General features: G+C 54.8%; 1 protein-coding gene across 1 annotated transcript in view; it reads right to left on the bottom strand.

Annotated features, from left to right (window-relative positions):
* Positions 1-513: 513 nt before the first annotated feature.
* Positions 514-18,970, bottom strand: part of LOC149875721 (L-gulonolactone oxidase-like) — a 33,331-nt gene continuing 14,874 nt past the window's right edge. Inside the window, exons 6-12 of the mRNA XM_090031116.1 lie at positions 17,833-18,018; positions 7,840-7,947; positions 7,592-7,668; positions 4,658-4,807; positions 3,700-3,864; positions 2,234-2,324; positions 514-982 (exon numbers count right to left, since the gene is read on the bottom strand). Of these exons, the coding sequence (XP_089887242.1) occupies positions 854-982; positions 2,234-2,324; positions 3,700-3,864; positions 4,658-4,807; positions 7,592-7,668; positions 7,840-7,947; positions 17,833-18,018 (906 nt within the window). The 3' untranslated portion in view covers positions 514-853. The remainder of the gene's footprint in view (positions 983-2,233; positions 2,325-3,699; positions 3,865-4,657; positions 4,808-7,591; positions 7,669-7,839; positions 7,948-17,832; positions 18,019-18,970) is intronic.

The following is an 18,970-nucleotide window of genomic DNA, read 5'->3' as shown; positions in this document are numbered from 1 at the left end:
CCTACGGCACAGACTTTATCACCCTCACCTTTCCTCCATCTCCAGCTGTCTGCTGGTGATGCTGGAGTCCGTGGCCTTTAGAGGTCTGTGCCCGCTAAAACAAATCCAACCCTTGCAGGTTCTCCACACCCTGCCCAGCATCCACAAAACTGGGTAGCTCTCTAAGTCTCTAACCATTTTGTAGCCCTGCCTCACCCGAAGTCCCCCTGAATGAACACACAAGCCGACAGCACAACGGGACAGTTTCTTCTGTCTTTTCCTGCTTACAACATGCATCTCCCCCTCCCCCAAAACAGCTGCTGGAAGCCGGAGGGTGCATTATATGGGGAATACAGTAAGAGCATTTTCAGACAAAACTGAAAGTAAAGTCTGCAGTGATCTCCACGGAGCTGGCTCAGCACCCTTGCTGCCGCTACCCCGTAACTTATTACAAGGAAAGAGCTCTTCATTCTCCCTTTTAAAAGCAAGGTGCATATCTTATTCTGGGGTGTGTTGCACGTGAGAAATACGGTACTCAGTCAGGATTTTTTATTGAGGTATGAGTGCTTGGAGCTGTACAAGACACAAAGGAGACAGAGACTCAAGAGCAACTTAGCCAAGAGACATATAGGATCGTAGAGCCCTAAGGCTGGCAGGAACTCGAAGGGTCATCTAATCTAAGCCCCTGAACAGATGCTGGATGCACTCCTCCTACCCCAGGTCAAAGCTGGACCACCCCAGGGGAGCAGTGCTCTTGGATAAGGATTTGGTTCAGTTCCAAGGGATCTGGGAGTAGAAGGGAGCTGTACCAGGAGCAGTGCCCCTGCCCCCAGGAATGGAGCACAGGGGACCATCCATCCTTCCCTGTCCACCCTCAGTAGAGCACCTTCTCCAGGTACGTGTTCAGGAACATCCCTGTAGGATCCAGCTTCTCCCGGATGGAGCAGAACTTCGGGAAGCCGGGATATATCTTCTCAAAGTCCTTCCGGGTGCAGGCATGAGCCTGCAAGAGAAAACCCCGTCTGCTGCTCACCACTCGCCAGCCCATTTGGAGCTGCTGCGACAGCAAAGCTGAGACATGCACGTGTGTGTTTACACATGCACCTTCACCTCGCTGGCCATTTTCCAGATCACAAGCACATCAAGATGCTCTATAATGACCCAGCCTGTCCACCCTGCGTTATTCCCAGCCTGGAAGCAGACTAAGTCCGGTCCAGCTCAAGTCTGGTATTGCAGGCAGTGCCCCCTGAGTGCCAAGGCAACCAGGCTTAACGAGGGGTGAGCAGCTGCACAGCGGCCCGCTCTGAACATGGGGACAAGTCTTAAGGAGACTGAGACCAAGCTATCCCTGCTCAATCTTTGGGGAGGGGTCATAATCACGGACATTTGACAAATGCCCAGGGCCCTCGGCATGATTTAAGTGTCTGCCCTCCGTGGGTTATACTGCTATATGAAGCTTTATAGCCCCGGGTGATACAGAGTCCTCACCCCTTGGAAGGGGCAAGCTGGCCTCACACAGCCTGGGTCAGCAGTGTCCAGGGACAGCTCTTCCCTGGACTCAGGCCAGAGAAGGTCTGCGAGGCTCACAGTTAGGGGGAACAAGAAATAGGCACCGGACCCCACTGCAGTCCATATGTCCCAGGCTTTAGGGTACCACTGGGCCTTGTGAGATGTGGCTCACAGCTCAGCCATGCCAGCTTTTGTCCCATCTCCCTTTGGCTCCTAGGAACATCTCCCCCACTTCCCACCGTAGTCCTATTAAAGATCTTCCCTTGAACTCCACAAGCTCTTCACCTTCCTGCAGGTATGCTGCTGATCAGCCTACCACAGAGGTGGTGGCATCTCCAGCCTTGGAGGTTTTGAAGACCCGGCTAACCAAAGCCTTAGCTGGGATGATCTAGTTGCAGATGGCCCTGCTTTGATCTTGCTGATCATCCTACCTGCCCAGCCCCACTTCAGCCCTGCTCCTCCCGCCCAGGGCATGGTCCTCGCTACTGCTGGGGAAGGAAGCTAGGCATTGGGATCCCAGCTGGGGAACTGGGGAAGGCCTGGGAGCAACATACCCACGCTGGTCCCACCACCTCCCTCGCCCTGACAGACACCACCGGCTCTGCAGTCAGAGGTGTCCACACTGCCTCCAGCCCACGCTGGCGCTGCTCCATTGCCGGGGGCTGGCGCACACAGAGTGGGGCCAACTGGCTGGCAGGATCTGCCCCCTCCCCACCCTGAGCTGCAGGCCTGTCTGTAGTGGTACCTTGGCCCAGTGTGGCCTCCCTCCGAACTTCTTCATGATGCCCTCGTAGGCCAGCCAGTAGTCCAGCCGGGGTACGTCCTTCCCGTAGGGCCTGGAGGCAGGGCGATATCAGCACATTACCATATTTACTTGCATACAACACGCCCCAAATATAATATACAACTTGTTTTTGAGGAGCAGAATAAAGATAAAAAGATTTCCCCAGAGTTATGACTTCAGAGAACAGGGTGATGCCCTACTTTCTTGCATGCAATGCACACCTTTCCCCCCAAAATCAACCCTCCCCTTAAATTGGAGTGCATCTGTTAAGCGGGGAAGGTACAGAGCCTAATCTACAGCTCACTCATAAAAACATAAGAACATAAGAACTGCCCTGTACTGCCTGGGACCACACGTCCCTCTCGCCCAGTCTCCCATGGTACGTAGCAGCAGGGAGCAGATGCTGAGAGGGAGACTGACATGGGTCTGACCAGGGGTTTTGACACTGTTCCTCTCTTACTTGCAGCCTCCAGCATGAAGGTCCAGGAAGGCCGGATGCGAAGGCCGTGCCCCTCGCTCCCATGCTCAATCACGACTCAATCTGGCTGAATTCGCCACTTCCACCGCATCTGGTGGCAACAAGCCCCCACATTTGACCGACACGCTGGATGGAAAAGAGCTTCCTGGCGTTAGCTTTAAATGGACTGCGGCTTAGTTTCATTTTATAACCCCTCGTTCTTGTATGATGAGAGATAGTAAATCGTTTCACTCACTCACCCTCCCTTTCTTGCACAACTAAAATTGAATGGTCTCCATGGGTGGAGCTGTAGCTTTGAAAAGAGCTAAGGGGCTAAAGAGGCTGTGAAATAAGCTAGCAGGCAGCCAAAATCGCCCTAAGAAAGGGCAGCTTGATTAGTGGAACATGAAGACCGTTAAAAAGGAGAGACAACTGTTAACACCGGCGGAGTGAAGAACAATGAGACATTACCTCGAGTGACTCCCTCAGCTGCCTGAAGAGTAATCCAGAGCTGTTGTACCGAGGAACAAGGCGTTTCCAACCCCAGGCAGAAAATCACCTTCCCTGCTTAATAGATGCACTCCAGTTTGAGGGGAGAGCTGATTTTGGGGGGAAAGGTGTGCATTGCATGCAAGGAAGTCTGGCCTCACCATGTCACTTAGGAACCCTGTTCACCAGCCCCTGAGCCTGCGGCACTCGGTGCAGACACCCAGGGCCCCTAAGAGAAGCCAAGCGGGAACAAGATACAGACCTGATACCCCCACACTGTCACCCCATGTTATAGGTAGGGAAACTGAGGCACAGCACACAGTCACCTGGAGCTGGCCCTCCCTGTTCCTCTCCGGAGATCACCGATTAGGAAGGAAACGGCACTGCAGCAGCTCCCAGCACCTCTCTGAATGTCGGGCCTGTGCCTGGGGAGTGCTGCACGCTGCACCCCCGACCCACGCCTCCGCCCGCCGGATCCCACCTGTACATGATGATGTTCATGTAGCAGCTGTCGCGCTGGAAGCAGGGGCTGAGCAGGATGCTGTCTGCCTGGGCGAAGCGCACCTCCACGGGGTAGTGAGCCACCACCTTGGGGCTGCTCTCCAGCGCGGCCTTCAGCTCCAGGAGGGCATCCTTCGTCTTCTCACTGCCCGGGAAGCAGACACCCCCCACCCCACAAAGGCAGGTGAGGCACACAGCGGCAGTGAGGGCAACCCCCGGACATCTCTCCCGTGCATTGCTCGGGAGAGATTTCCCCTGCTCCTAGGATGCTTATTGCAAGGCGAAGGCCCTCCGTGAAGTGGCTCCTGCTCCCCAAAGCTGCCCCTCTCAACAGGGAGCAGGCAGCGAGTCTGAGCTGGGAAGCTGGAGGGTGAGAGGGGCGCGTGGGATGTACGCTAATTGCTACAGGAGTATAACGAGAGCAGTGTCAAGGACAGAGGTGCCGCAAACAGGAGGCAATGCCTGCAAGTCTGCGTCTACTGGGGGGTTCGTGCTCCCAGGTGGACGTCACTGTTGGCAAGAGGCTGGGGCAGTCGCGAGACCGGCAGTCCTGCCCGGCTCTGGCTCCCGCTGCCTGGACGATGTGGCAAGGCCGATATAATAGGAGGCTGCCGAGTGCTCACAGACCCCCGTGTCCTGCTGAATCTCTCCCTGCCAGATCGCCGGGCCCGCAGTTCCTGGCCTGGCCCTTTTGGGAATGGGGTTGTTGACTGTACGGAGCTGGGCACCCAGCCAGCTCCCCCCAGTTTTGGAGCAGTGGAGGTTTTTGGAGCATGTGTCCCGCCCTGGCACTGCTCTGTGGAGCCTGGGTCCGGCCTAGATGTGACGGGGAGCGGGGGAGACACCTGGACCTATACAACCTCCACCCCTCCCAGCAAACCCTTGCAGAGTGGGAGTCACAGACACGTGGACCCAGGCTCCCGTCCCGAGCGTCTCACATGGGGATGGCCCAGTCCTGGACGTGCTGCTTGAAGCGGCACTCGTAGTTGAAGACCTTGTAGCTGAGGTCAACCTTCTCCCCCTTGCTGGTGAAGAGGAGCCAGAAGAAGCCGCGGTTGATCCAGGGCACCAGGAAGGGCAGGAACGTGCTGCGGGGAGGAGACCGGGGTCAGAGCAGCCGGCACGGGCCCATTTTGCAGCGAACTGCAGCTGCCGTGCATGGGGTGGGATACGAGCCGCTCCACCCACGCTGCCTTCCAGCAGCCTTGGGGCATGGGAAGAGGAAGGGCTGACCCCGAAGTAACTGGCCCCAGTCACACCAGTTCTGCTGCTGTCTGTCCATGCCTAGCCCAAGGCAGCCACTTGCTAAAGGCAAGCAGGATGGCACCTGCCCGCAGCTGCCTGGAGCCGTGGCACAGAGATGTATCTTGGGCTAGCTACACGTCTGCCCACGTGTGATCCCAGGGTAGCTTACACTGGAGTGCGACACCAACGGGGATGACACTGGGCTCAGCCATCATTTGCCTGTGTCCTCCATTAGGTAGGAGAGCGGCAGGTCAGGATAGCAGGCCCCAAATGTGTGTGCAGGGGTGGATCCAGGGGGTCCAGTGGTGCAGACGGGCTGTCCTTTGGTTCCTCCTCCACCCAGACGTTCACACCGAGCTCCTGTGAGGCGCGGGGGACTTCTCTTGAGGCAGTGCTAACTGGATCGATTGACTTCATGGCTCGTTGTCATCTCCCTGATCCCTGTTACTCTCCCTCCACTTCACAGGGGTTACCCACCGCTCTCCTTTGTAACCGCCACTGTCCAGATGCTCAAGGCGGCTGTTTTATGAATCCGAATAAGAGATGTACATTCAACTATAATGATACACTCTCTTTTGCCTATTTTGACTATTTTTCACCTAGTTTGTTGTGTGGTTTTTTTTAACTTCATATATGATCTAAAAAATTAGTGACCATTTTCACAAAGCTACATTTGTTTTGGCTTCAGCTTAAACTAAACGATATAGTTCTCGCCTGTTAGCATATTAATAAATCTTCTAGTTTCTTTTTAGCAGGAGAAAAATATGCACCGTGCTATATGTGACAATGTGCCCCCTTTTCATAAACCAAGATCCGCCCATGCCTGCGTCCTGGCCACTGGGTACTGGATAGTAGGATCGTAAGCCAGGAAAGTCCCCTCTGAGGCACTGCCTGGGAATCCAGGGACCCGGGATCCCCACAATCAACTGGAGGGATCCCCCAGATCACCACTGCGAGCCCTCCCTGTCCAGCTGCACAACCAGAAGCCCCCACCCCAGCTGACAGCCCGCCGGAGGCGACAGCAGAGCGGTGAGCGCTGCCGATGCACCGCTGCTGCGGGATGCCGGGATGGGGACTGCCCCGCGTCTCAGCTAAGCAAGGATGCTCCTACCGCAAGTTTGAATTCAGCACAGTCGGCGTCTGTCGGACTAAAAATCCCACCCAGGTGCCCTGACAGACGGACAAGCGCTGGCCCCTCAGCTCTCTGGACACTGGAGGGCAGCACAGTCCCGTGCCAAATCAGAGGTGCCCCAGGACCGGGCTGCAGACTGTTTCGGGACTGGGGCATGTTTTAGGGACAGATTTTCCACCTCAGCAGCAAGGAACTGGGACGGCTAAGCCATTGCCTAGAAGGATGCAACCCCTCAAGAGCTAAACACCGAGCAACAACCCCTCCCCGCCATCTCTCTCTCTCGTATGCACACATGAGATCCTTCTTGGGCACGTCTACAGGTGCGCTTTAATGCGCATTAGCGTACTTGCACGTGCATCAAAGTGTCACAAAAACCTGTGCTCTTTAGCAAATGCACATGAAAACAGGCTAATGTTCATTTCTCTAGTGCATCACAATGGAGGGACTAGATTTAATGCACATTACCTAGAGGTCATTAATTGAACATGCAGACATGCCTTGGGCCTTCCCCCAGAATCCCCTCCCTGCCGCGGGTGTAAACTGATGCCGTGCTGGTTTCATGCCGTGACCCCCTGTCCTTGCGCGGGAGAGACAGTCAGCAAACAACCCCTACTGACTTTCTCTTCACCATTCAGACTTCTGTAAGCCCCGCTCCTGTCCCCCTCAAGCGTCTCTTTTCTAACCTGACCAGGCCTGGCCTCTTGAGTCTCGCCTGTCAGGGAAACACCTCCACGTCCCCTGTCATCCTTGCTGCCCTTCTCCACGCCTTTCTTCCTTTCTGAGGCGTGGGGACCAGAACCGGGCACAATGTTCGAGGTCCGGCCTCACCAGAGATTTGTACAGGGGCCTGTATAAACAGGACCCTTCCTGTTTTGTTCTCTGCATCCAGTGCCTGAGACTGGTACCTTGCAGGAATGGGGAAACTGAGGCACACAGCCATGCATGGACTCGCCCAAGGAGATGGCGTGAGTCAGTAGCAGAGCTGGAAAAGAACCCAGGTGGCATCTAACCCAAGCCAAGCTCCTCCCCCTTCCCAATCACAGCGCCCATCACGAAGAGGAACCAGCTAATTGGCTGCTGCCATAGCCCTGGATTTACCGTATTTTCTTGTATACAACACGCTCAGAGGGGAGAAAAAGGCTGTTTCCTTGAGAGCCTCTGTGGGGTGAGGTGGGAGGGGAAGAGACCGTGTCCACAGACGGCAGCTAGGCAGCCCGGTGGGCAGCAGAGCCACCTTACTTCCCATTTCCCCGGTAGCTAAGCAGCTGAAACTGCTGTTACCTTATTTCCTCAGTTATAATAAGCACTTCCATTTCCAGCAGCTGATTTTTGTGGGGCGGGGGGGGACAGTGCATGTTCCATTCACGAAAATATGGTATCTTGTAGGGATAGAAAACTACCCATGGGAAATACCACCTAGGAGCCTCAGGCCTGGTGCACGAACCCACCCCCTTTCTCCCCCCAACACAGCGCCAGCCCCCGAATCAGGCCCTACCTGACCCAGAGCAGGAACTCCAGCAAGTAGTAGCCGATGGCGTAGTCCCAGAACCAGCTGCCCATGGAGGAGGGAGACTGCAAGGACAGGGCAGATGTGCGAGGGGATCAACCAGCTGCTCTGATGCACGTGGGCCCAGCTCCCGATCCCCACTCCCAAAACGGGGCCCAGCCCATCAGTGCCACTGATGGGATCACCGGCACAGCCAGACTGGGGATGGGCCAGGGGGTCGTGGCAGGAGGCTGCACCTTGCTGGTGTGATCCTGGTAGATGACGCTGACGTTCTCGCTGTGCGGAAACCAGAGGAAGCGGAAGTACTCGGAGCGCTGCAGGTGGCTGTCGAGGTTGTCCAGGACCTGGGTGAGGGGAGGAAGGAAACCAGCACTGATGGGATCTGCTGGGGCAGCTGCTTGCAGACCCCCGCCCCCTCCACGGGGAGACAGACCGGTCACCCTTCCTGGGCTGACGGGAAGCCAAGGTCGAAGTCACTTAAGAAGGTTTGGCAGAGCTCGAACCCAGAACCTGTGAATCTCAGGCCTGGGCCATCCCCAAAGTCAGCCCTTCCTAGCAGACGTGCCAAGCACCGGCCCCATCTGCCTTACCCTCCTCCCAGCCTGGGGCCGAGACCCCCTGTGCCTGGGGGCGGCAGCTGGATCTGCGCAGTGAAGGGAGCTGTCTGAGGGGCCAGACAACGCGCCAGAAATCAAATCCCCAGGTCTCCAAGGCATCACCTTTCAAAACCATCCCAGGCCAATACTAATGCATCCAGCAGCCCCACTCGCCCGGACAGCTGTGCCCTTCACGCCGGGGCAGGGGAGAAGTATCACGCAGATGCCCGCCCTTGCAGAGGCAGTGCGTTCCCCAGAGATTTCAGCCCAGTGGAAACCACTCAAAGGACCTGTGTTTTATCCAGGAGCTCAGCACCCCTCCCTGGGGACAGAGCAAGGGGCATGCCTGGTTGGGAAGATGCTTGGGGTGGAGATAAATAGACTTCTAAAAGTTGCACCCAGTTGCATCACATGCACCCCCATCCCTACCCCACGTGCCTCTGTTCGAGCAGGAGCTTGGAGCTGGGAGGTTGAGGCCAGGATGGGGCAGGTCTTGTTATAACATCCCCCTCCCCTCCAAGATGAACTCAGCCCCTGGCCCAAGAGAGCCGCTCCCTGGCCTGCCCCCCTCCGCAGCCCGTCCCGTCTCTCCTGGCACCACGTCAACACCCAAACCAAGGACTCTGACCTCCACCCGGCCCATCGCATGCTACCCAGTCCCTGGCTCTCCCCATATTGGCTGAGCTCTCCCCTCCCATGGCGATCAGTCGGCCCGGCCATCCCTTCAGCAATCTTTTGAAAAGAGGACGACTCCAGGATAGAAAGGTAATAAACCAGAGAGACGCACGGGATCATAGACAGTGAGGGTGGCAGGAGGTCACATCTAGTTCAACCCCTTGCTCCAAGCAGGACCAGCTACAACTAAGAGCTATTAGAGCCACTGTCACAACGAGCCATTAGAGCCACTGACAAGAGGCCAGGATCGGGGCCAAAATTATTAACACTTTATGCTCCCTTTGCTATGGCTTGTCCAGGGGTCTTCAGGCCGAGACAGCGGGGCCTGAGACCTGCAAAGGGTTACTGAGCCTGGAGGAGAGTCAGCATGGGAGGGATGGACACGGGCCAGGATCTGCAGCCTGGTTCTGCATCAGATTTGGCCACTCTGACATGGGAAACAACTCACAGGGTCCTATAGGGCACCAGCCCAGCTCCTGTCCTGATTATCTACCTTTACCTTACCCCCCTGCAACAACTCCCTCAAACCAAAAACCCTTGGCGGCCAAACTCTTCAGAGCAGAGAGATCCACATGACAAGGGCCCAGGACCTTGGCTTCCAGCCCTGCTTGAAAGACAACATCTGCAGGGAAGCACAGCAGCATTTCCCAGCCTCTGAGGCAGAAGCAAGACCCTCCACCACAATGCAGCCACACCACCCCGGTCTTCCAGCCCTGCAGCAATGAGACCAGAGGCTGCTCAGCTTTGCAAGTGCCACGCCAGGGCCTGAAGTCAGACCATAAGGGGTTACTTAGAGGCAGAGGTCCCAAGCACGACTGAATGCAGAAGGACTTTGCTCAGGTAGCTTTGCCTCCTGCTGCACTGCTGGCTCCAGGCTTTATCCTCGAGAGCCCATGGAAGATGCCTGCCTCGCTACCCAGCCCCCTTCGCATAGGAGCTGCTGGCTTGATCAGTGCAATGGAGCTGCGATGGACCTGCCGGCCAAGAGAAAGGAAGCGTCAGCCCACGGTTATACTGGAAGATCGGAAGAGAAACCCCAGGCCAGAGAGCAGCGCGAGGCAGGCTTTAAAGGACCAGGACCCCTCCCTCCTTTCCAGACATGCACTATGCATGCAGTCTCGAATAACTCAGTTTCAAAAGTTAAAGCACCCGCTCTCCAGTCCTGCTATTATCTTCTTCCACCTTGGGGAATCAGCCAGCACAAAATCCGAAAGGATCAGGTCAAAGGCAACTGCCAGCTGATAAGGGGATGAATATGGATAAAGGGCTGTCCTGTCCCAGATCTGCACTGTTCCACATTTCCCAGCAGCCTGCAGAGCCTGGGACTGTCTCAGCCCCATTTCAGACAGGGAAACTGAGGCAGTAATGAACTGCATTGGATCCGCGATGGCATCTGTACCGCGGGATGGTGAAGGCGCTGGGATGGGGTGTAGAGAGGGGTCCAGAGGCAGGCAGCAAGAACAATAAAGGGCTTGGAAAGCAAGTCCTGTGAGGAGCTGGGCACGTTCGGATGGTGGAAAAGGCTCTTACGTGGGGCCATGATAACAGCCTGCCAATACCTGAAGGGCTGCCATAGAGAAGAGGGAAACCCCTTTTCTCTCTTGCTGCAGAGAGCAGGATGCAGACCAAGGGCTTGAAGCTGCCGCAAAGTAGGTTTTTGATTGGAAATCCAGAAAAACTTCTTCACCCTCACAGCAGGGAGGAAGTGGAATGGGGAAGGGGGGACTCTCCGTGAAAGGAGGTGCCGAGGAGAGGGGGGACAGACACTGATTGGGGGTGATATAGGTGCAGCGATGCCTGTGCTCTGCTATGGGGATTTCCCCGGCTTCTGGGCTTTGCTGGGTTCATAGACATCAGGGCTGGAAGGGACCTCGCAAGATCATCAGGTCCAGCCCCCCGCCCCAGGGGCAGGAAGTCAGCTGGGGGCAGATCACCCCAGCAGGATAAGCATCCAAGGAGGTTGCCCCCTCCCCTCCTTTCTACTCCATGGGGCAGGGGGTTTCTAAGCCTCCCCCAGGGGTGCTGGCTGCAGCCAGGCTGGGGATGGGGCTGTGCCAATGCCCCTGCTGCTTGGCACCCCCTGTGATGCCGTGGTGGATGTAGGGGAGAGCTGGCAGGGCTTCATCAGGACCATGTGAGCCTTTGGGTCCTCTCTGAGTGTGACCCCAATGAAGAAGCACATCAGGTAACATTACCAGCCAGGAAGGCCTGATGGATGGGCTTTTGGGGGGGCAGAGGCTATGTAGCAGCTCCTTGTCAGCTTGGCTGGTTTCAACCAACAGGAAGCCTGGGATGGCACGGCAAAACACTGCTAGAATAGAAATGTGGGGTGCAGTTGGGTCAGACCCACAGCTAGACGCAGCAGGGCCCACAGGGAGGTGGTACGACCAAGCCTGCTTCCATACGCTGCATCTCCACTAGGCAACACTGCCGGCCTAGGTCGGAGAGCAAAGCGGTGATAAAAAGCCTGTGCTGCAATCCAGTGGGTATAAAACATGGGCAGGGCTAGCTCATACTCAGCCAACAGAAGGGGACAAACTTAGAGCCTGAAGCACCAAACACAAGATCCTGTGTTAGAGCTTGAGGAGCACTTCCAGTAGCTGGCAGCAGTAGAAAGCTTTTACCCTCTTACCAGCAGCAAAAGGGGTGAAGGATGCACTCTCTCCTGGCATGGGTTATGCTGATCCTGCCATTAATTGCACCCTTCTGCTTCACTCCTGCTGCACCACGTGGTACGGCCTTCTACCCCGGGGCGGCCGCATTTTCAGTGGCACTGTAAACAGGCATGTTGCCTAATCCCTTCCTAGGACTTTCTTGGCAGGACAAAGTCACCTACGCTGAGGTGTTGGGGGGTACCGATAGTCCAAGCATCCGCTCTCCTCTTAGTCCACATCGACTTTCATGGCTTGGTCATATGTGGAGAATGGGCGATGGAGATATATATATAGATACACACACACACAAATATATACATGTATATATACATACATATACACACACACACACATATATATACATGTATATATACACACACTGAAGGATCCCTTGTCTGGAGAACTCGTCACAGAAACAAGGCCGCGCAGGCACGCTGCATCTCCACTGCAATGTTTGCAAGAGAGAGATGAACGCAACGAGCAATGAGCCGAATGACTGGGAGGAGACTGCCCTTGGGAACAGTCTGTGAAATGCGAAATGAAGGTTTTCGAGACAAGGAGAGCCCAACACGCAAAGGCAAGGAGAAACCTCGCCCAGGACTGTTAGGGATGACCTCTGTGTGTGAGAAGCACTGAGGAGGACTGTCACTCCCAAATTGGCCTCTACAACCACATCTGCAGCGGATCAGTCAGCTAATCCCTCATTTGGTGCAAATCTATTGTCCGGTGAGACAGGCAAATGCCTGCCAAGGATCATGTGTGGCATGGAGGGGCGCCCATGTACGGACAGACTAAAGAGGCCAGGCCTGGTCAGTTGAAAAAAGAGCTGCTTGAGGGGGGATATGAGAAGGGTTTACTAAATGGTGAAGAGAAAGTCAACAGGGATTTACTATTTACTGGGCATGTCTACACGAAACACTTACTGTGCAGTAGACTACTAACACTGAGCAGTAGTGTGCCAGGCAAAACCCATGCCAATACATTACTGTGCAGTGTTATTAGGTTATTGCATAGTAAGTGTCACTAAAAAACTGTGCACCGGCACTATTGCACAGTAGCACAAGTTACTGCGCATTGAATTAGCACTTGGATAACCAAGCACTAAACTTAATGCGCCATAACTACAGAACATTAATGAATGTGTAGATGCACCCAGCATCTTTTACATCACAAGAACGAGGGGTCACAAAATGAAATGAGTAGGTAGTAAATTTAAAACAAACACCAGGAAGCTCTTCTCCATCCAGCGTGGCATAAAGGCGTGGGGCTTGTTACCACCAGATGCGGTGGGAGCCGAGAGTTCAGCCAGATTAGCACTGGGTTGGACACATGCTGGGAGGAAAGGGGCATAAGTCACTATTCAGCAGGGCAGTGAGGGCCACAGCCTCTGCATCAGACTTTCCTGGACCTTAAAGGCTGCAAGCGAGAGAAAAATAGGGAAAACCCCCGCTCAGACCCAGTTCACTCTCTTCTGGCTTCTGCTCTCTGCCGCTGCGTGATACAAGAGACTGGGCAAGACGGACCTGTGGTCTGATGCAGCACAGGGCAGTACTTCTGTTTTTATGTATGACTACTCTAATAAAGCACATTGGGACTGTTTTCAGAGCAAGCCTCTCACAAGATTGTAAAATATAACCTTTCTGCCCATGTTTTTGGTGGTGGTGAAGGAAACAGGGGAGATTTGCGTGATTCATGAGGACTAAATTATTCAATCAAAAATTCCAGGAGCTTTAATTGCTGCAGAAACCAGATCACTCCAGCAACGAGCCATTCCCTTTGGCCGGGATGATCTTTCTTTTTTTTTTCATTTTCATTTTCATGAACTTGACTTAATAAGGACTTCTGTGCAATTAGCCAGGATTATATTTTTGACCTGTGAGACTCTGGTGAGATGAATCAACTGGATGGGTAATATGAACACTGCTCGCTGGAAGAGATGTCAGGTTGCTTATGGCTGAAGGAGCAGGTTGAAAATGAATGGGCAGCTGGGAACCATAGAAAATGAGGGTTGAAGGGACCGCAGGAGGTCACATCTAATCAACCCCCCTGCTCAAAGCAGGACCAGCCCCAACTACATCATCCCAGCCTCAGCTTGTCTATCCAGGTCTCCAAAACCCCCAAGGATGGAGCGTCCACAACCTCTCTGGATAGCCTGCTCCAGCGCTTTACTACCCTCCTAGTTAGAAAACTTTTCCTAATACCCAACCTCAACTTCCCTTGCTGCAACTTGAGCCCATTGCTCCTCGTTCCTCATCTGCCCCCACTGAGACCAGCCCAGCTCCAATCAGCTTCACTGGGCTCCAGATCTACCACTGGCTACCTGAAGCTGGGAATAGCGTTGACTTGCTCCTGGCCTCTATTTTCCTAACTGATAAAAGCAAGAAGTGGCAATAAATGAAGAGAGGGAGCAACACCTGACCTGCAGCCCAAGGAGGAGTGCGGCCAGGACACAGTCTATGCCAAGAGCACGTCACTGTGAATGGCGCATCTCGTTTGACTCCCAGGAGTGGAGTCCGTCTGAATGGAAGGAAGAAACCCCCCAGGAGGATCCTCGTTAGCAGCCGTTCGTGTCCTCGCCAAGTGGCCGGGGGCACGGAGAGCCGTGCCCAACCAGACAGCTAATGAGCGTGGATCTGACGCCATACACAAAGAAAGCCTGAGATCGAAGCAAGGAATGGTGTGCACATAGCAGCAGGCTGGATGCTAAGAGCACATCTGCCCTGCACAGCTGTTCCCATCCCCGCTGCACCATGACAGCACAGTCGACACTGGGGGGCATGAGCACAGACAGGACTCAGCCTCGTTATACACATCCCTTGCTCTGTCCAACTCTGGGGTGGGGGGAGGCTTTGAGGATAACGCACTTAATATTTGAAAGAGTTTAAGTAACCGGAGGAGGAGCCGCAAGTGGGTTATGACACGTCCCTTGGAAGCGAGAGACCGCGCATGTTAAAGCATTATCGTGTAAAGATGATTGCTGGGACTTGAGACATCGGTGCACGGGGGCTGGAGTGAAAACTGGCTGCAACACGCCGTCCTGCTTTGCGCAGGGCCTTGCCTCGTCTGCGGGGGTGGAAAGCTCAGGCATAGGGAGCTTCTGTGCAAATGAGCTGCGTTAGCATGCAAGATGACTAGACAGTACCTCATTTGCCTAAAGATTTCCCAAGCCCATGAAACTGCCTCCAATTCTTCTGCTCCATATTCATGATAGAAGAATGATTCTTATTAGACACCAGGTTGCTCTCAGCCCCCTCTCAGGAGGGGTCCCTCTCTCTTTGGCACACTCCTTGGTAGATGAGATCCAGCCTCCATCCTCATACAGCTCCCTGCTCTCGATGCAAAAGTCCTCTGGACAATCCAGACCACAGCAGATGGGTCGGAGAAGCTGCCTTCAAGAAAAACTGGTTTGGAGGAGGATCTGCTAAATCCCCTTAATTCAGCCCTAGTTCCTGTCCATGTGACAGGGTGAGATGATACCACGAACCCATTCACTGTTGAGAGCAGCATCCGATTCTTCATGGCACTGATTCATCCAGAGGCACAAAACACCCCTTGTCTGAGAGCTACTGACCTCCTTGCAGCCTAAGTGGGTGAGACACTTTGTACGTAAAGTCTAACCCACACAGATCCCCACGTACGCACGCTTAGACCAGGCCAGCAAGCCCCTGCTGCAGCCACATTGCACAGTTCGGACATGGGGTGAATGTCTCAATTAACTGCATCTGCTGTTGCTCTGAATAGGCAAGTTTTAACGAAGGGCAAACACCCAGGCGCCTACTAAGCAGACCTGCTTGGGTTACAAAGCTTTAATGAGGTCCAAGTACCTGCTGCATCTTCCCTACCTCACAGCAAGGGGTAAGAGGAAGTCGGGTCGTTGCATGCAGCCCAGCCCTCTGCGCAAGGCAGGACCAGCCCTGTCCGACTCAGCCCAGACAAGTGTGTAACCACCCTCAGGCTCCCAGGAATCAGCCTCTCCCAGAGCTGAACCAACAAGAGGGCATTTTTAGCACAATATTGAGCTTCTGGTCTGCTGTGACCTATGGGATCTGTCCTGCAATGCTGTAGCCCCGTCTGAGAGTCCACGGATGAGGCAAGATGGAGATACTGTGACGCTAGGAGCCACATGGCAAGCAGGAGAAGCTTTCCTCCACCTACAAGTGCACTCACTGAATAACTGGTGGCCATGCAGCTCTCACCCCCTGGGAGTGATCAGACACTGGGAAGGCTCCTTCCCCCTCTCTGCATCCAGCCTTGCTCTCATTTTCTCAGGAAGAAAAATGAAAGCACCAGGAAGACAATCTTTTCCGATGTGCATCATTAGCACGCTTGGCTGGCTGATGGGAGAGCCAGGGACAGGGCTAGGAGTAATGGCAGTTCCTGGCAAATTCCCAGTCCTGAACTGGCTCTGTTTTGAAGGGCTTCCTCCCCCTCCGTCCCTCATCGTTGCCATCTCGTCCTCCTCTTGCTCTTGCCGGTGCGATGGATGAACCCAGGTGCCCGGGCCAGAGGCATGGAAGTCGAGCTAGAATTCAAACTGGGCCCATTTGGCTGGGGCTGGGATTACCACCAGGCTGAAGTCACAGGATGGGGTCGGGGACAAATGGAAAGCAGACATAATTCATTCCACTGCAGGCTAGAATAAGGCGGACCTGTTTTTTAGCAGCGTGGGTAATTAGCTTTTGGGGCAACCACAATGACTTTGGATGAGGTGAGTCACTGGAGGTCTTTAAGACTCCCCAGCTGCCTCTGGGTCCAGAAAGCTGCGGACCAACGGCAAAAAGCCCAACAGAGAAACAAGACAAAGGAGAGGTCTAGGAAACAGGATGTGCAAGGAAAGCTTGGAAGAACCAGGGTTACTGAGTCTAGAAAAGAAGATTTTCTCATTAGGAGGGTGGTGAAGGAGTGGGCCAGGCTCCCCAGAGTGATTGTGGGGTCTCCGTCCTTGAAAGTTTTGAAGCCCCGGGAAGACAAAGCCCTGGCTGGGTGATGCAGTTGGGGCTGGTCCAGCTTGGAGCAGGGGGATGGACTAGATGTGACCTCCTGAGGTCCCTTCCACCCTGAATTTTCTACAATTCTGTGTTTTCATCTCTGGAAGTTTTTAGAAGCAGATTAGAGAGAAGCTCAGATCTGGCAATTTGCATGAGGTCAGATGGGGGCTGGGGCGCTCCGCTGTCTCCACTGCAGCAGCCTGGTGACAGCACGCAATGGTGAGCGGGTCGCACGCGTCACTACAAGCCATCCCTGATGCTCGTTACAGACACAGCACAGCTAATGAGCTGCGCGTACCCTTGCAACAGCAGGGCTCACACTTGAGCTTGCTGCTGTCGGCAACGCAGGCAGCAGGGCAGATGCAGGATGCCCCCAACCTGAACCTCAAGGAATAGGGACGCTATGCCACAGCGGGGCTGGGACTCAGGGCCTCTTCTGGGCCAACAAAGAGCCCGAGCCACCTCTCCGACCAAGCTCCTACTCACTTGTGTAGGCTCCAGCCTGGCATGAGCAAAACCACGTGCTTTCTTGGGGCCAGGAGGTGCCTGGAAGCTGGGACTGAAGCCGTGCAAACATGGGGATGTGGGCATCCTTTTCTGGGCTTGCTTGAATGAATTCAGAGCCTCAGGGGAACATCTCCCTTCCCTCTGGCCTGACACTCCCTCCCTGTGTGCACCTTGCCCCATCGCACTGGGATGATGACCCAATGACACCAATGGCCTCCTGGTCTTTCAGGGGCTCAGAGCTGACTCCTCCCTCCCTCTTCTGCCCTTGGGCAGACCTACAGAAGAAAGAGACTTGGGGGTCATCATTGACCACAAGATGAACATGAGCCTGCAATGCGATGCTGCGGCTAGTAAAGCGACCAAAATGCTGGCGTGCATCCGTAGATGCTTGTCGAGCAAATCCCGGGACGTCATTCTCCCCTTGTACTCGGCCTTGGCGAAATGTGTTAACACCTGGGCCTCTGCCCTTGTGGACAGCCCCCCACTGCACCATGCAAGAGCCCCCACCTGCTACACTGTGCATCTGGACCTGCATCTCAGGCGGGTTGTGCTGTACTACGCCTTGCAGCAGGCAGTGAAAGCCGGAGGGAGGTAGGACCTGGAGCCGCCGGTTGGTAGTCCAGCTAGAGCCATGTGGTGGCTAGGCAGGAGCCCAGGGACCACAAGATAATCCCGTGTGCCCTATATGCAGCCCACTGGACATCCCTGGCCTAGGGCATTGTGTGCAACCAGGAGCTTCGCTCCAATGCCCTCCGAGGCAGCTAGAAAGAACCACCCCTGCTTTTCCCCCAGTCCCAACCCAAAGGTACCTCCTTGAGGGTGGAGGGGAAGGTGGTCTCCTGCAGGTAAAACTCCGGCACGCACTGGAAGGTGATGGTAAGCACGACGCCCAAGCAGCCGAGGTGCACCCGGGCCGCTTGGAAGATGTCCGCGTGGGAGCCCTCGGAGCACTCCAGGATCTCCCCCGCCGCCGTCAGCAGGGTCAGCGCCACCACCTGCCGGAGGGGAAGACGGCACAGAGTCACGGCCAAGTGCACCCCAGGGAAGAAGGGCCAACAGAGCCAGGCAAGGTGGATAATGCAACCCAACGCATGGATCCACCGTGCTTCCAAGAAGGCTTAGCCATGGCCAGGCAGCCGATGCACTTAGGCTCCAGGCCACGGTGCTCAGCTCCTCCTTCCCTGTGCTGCCCCATCTGCCAGCTCCTGTCCTGCTCTCTCTTGCCCTAGCTCAGAAGCTCCTTGGGACTAGCAGGTCGGGGGGTCCTGAATACCCTTCACCTCTTTTTGCTGTGCTGGGTACATCACTACTTCCTCCTCTTCCAGAAGCAGTTCAGTCTAAATCACAACCCTTAGCATGAGAGAAGGTGGCTAGTGAGGGACAGTCTCAAGGGAGCTGACATGCACAGGCCAGGGCTCACACGCTGTGCTATTAAGGCGACCCCAGGAAAGAACGATGGTCACAGGTCATGGCTCAGTTTCCCTGCTCCATTGGCCAAGAGATCGTTATCCCAGAGAAATGGATGGGAATACAGAAATTTGAGTCTGAACTATATAAAACTCTTCCACAACAAGGCATAGGGGTGGAAGTCTGGAACTTGCCTCAACCATGCGGATGGATTGAGAGAGACCTGAGACCCCAGCACCCTGTAGGAAGCATGTCTGTGTATCCTCTGCTGGATGTAGCTGCTTTTGGTCACATTGCCTGACGAACACTATCCCAATACACTGGTATATGGTTTGGAGGAACTTGCTTGGCTTCCCCTTGAAGTCATCTTGTCATGTGTCCATACCCTAAATGTCTTGTTTCCTGGGAGCAGTGGGTGCATTTACATGGGACGCTAACTGTGCAGTAGCCTAATAACACTGCGTAGTAGCATGCGGGGCAAAACCCATGCTAATATGCTACTGCACAGCAGTATTAGGCTACTGAGCAGTTAGCGTCTGT

Source organism: Crocodylus siamensis, chromosome 1, assembly GCF_052110815.1.
Source record: "Crocodylus siamensis isolate JL-2025a chromosome 1, ASM5211081v1, whole genome shotgun sequence".
In the NCBI taxonomy this organism is placed as follows: domain Eukaryota; kingdom Metazoa; phylum Chordata; order Crocodylia; family Crocodylidae; genus Crocodylus; species Crocodylus siamensis.
The sequence above is the reverse complement of the archived record's forward strand: the minus strand, read 5'-3'. Positions and strand labels throughout refer to the sequence as shown.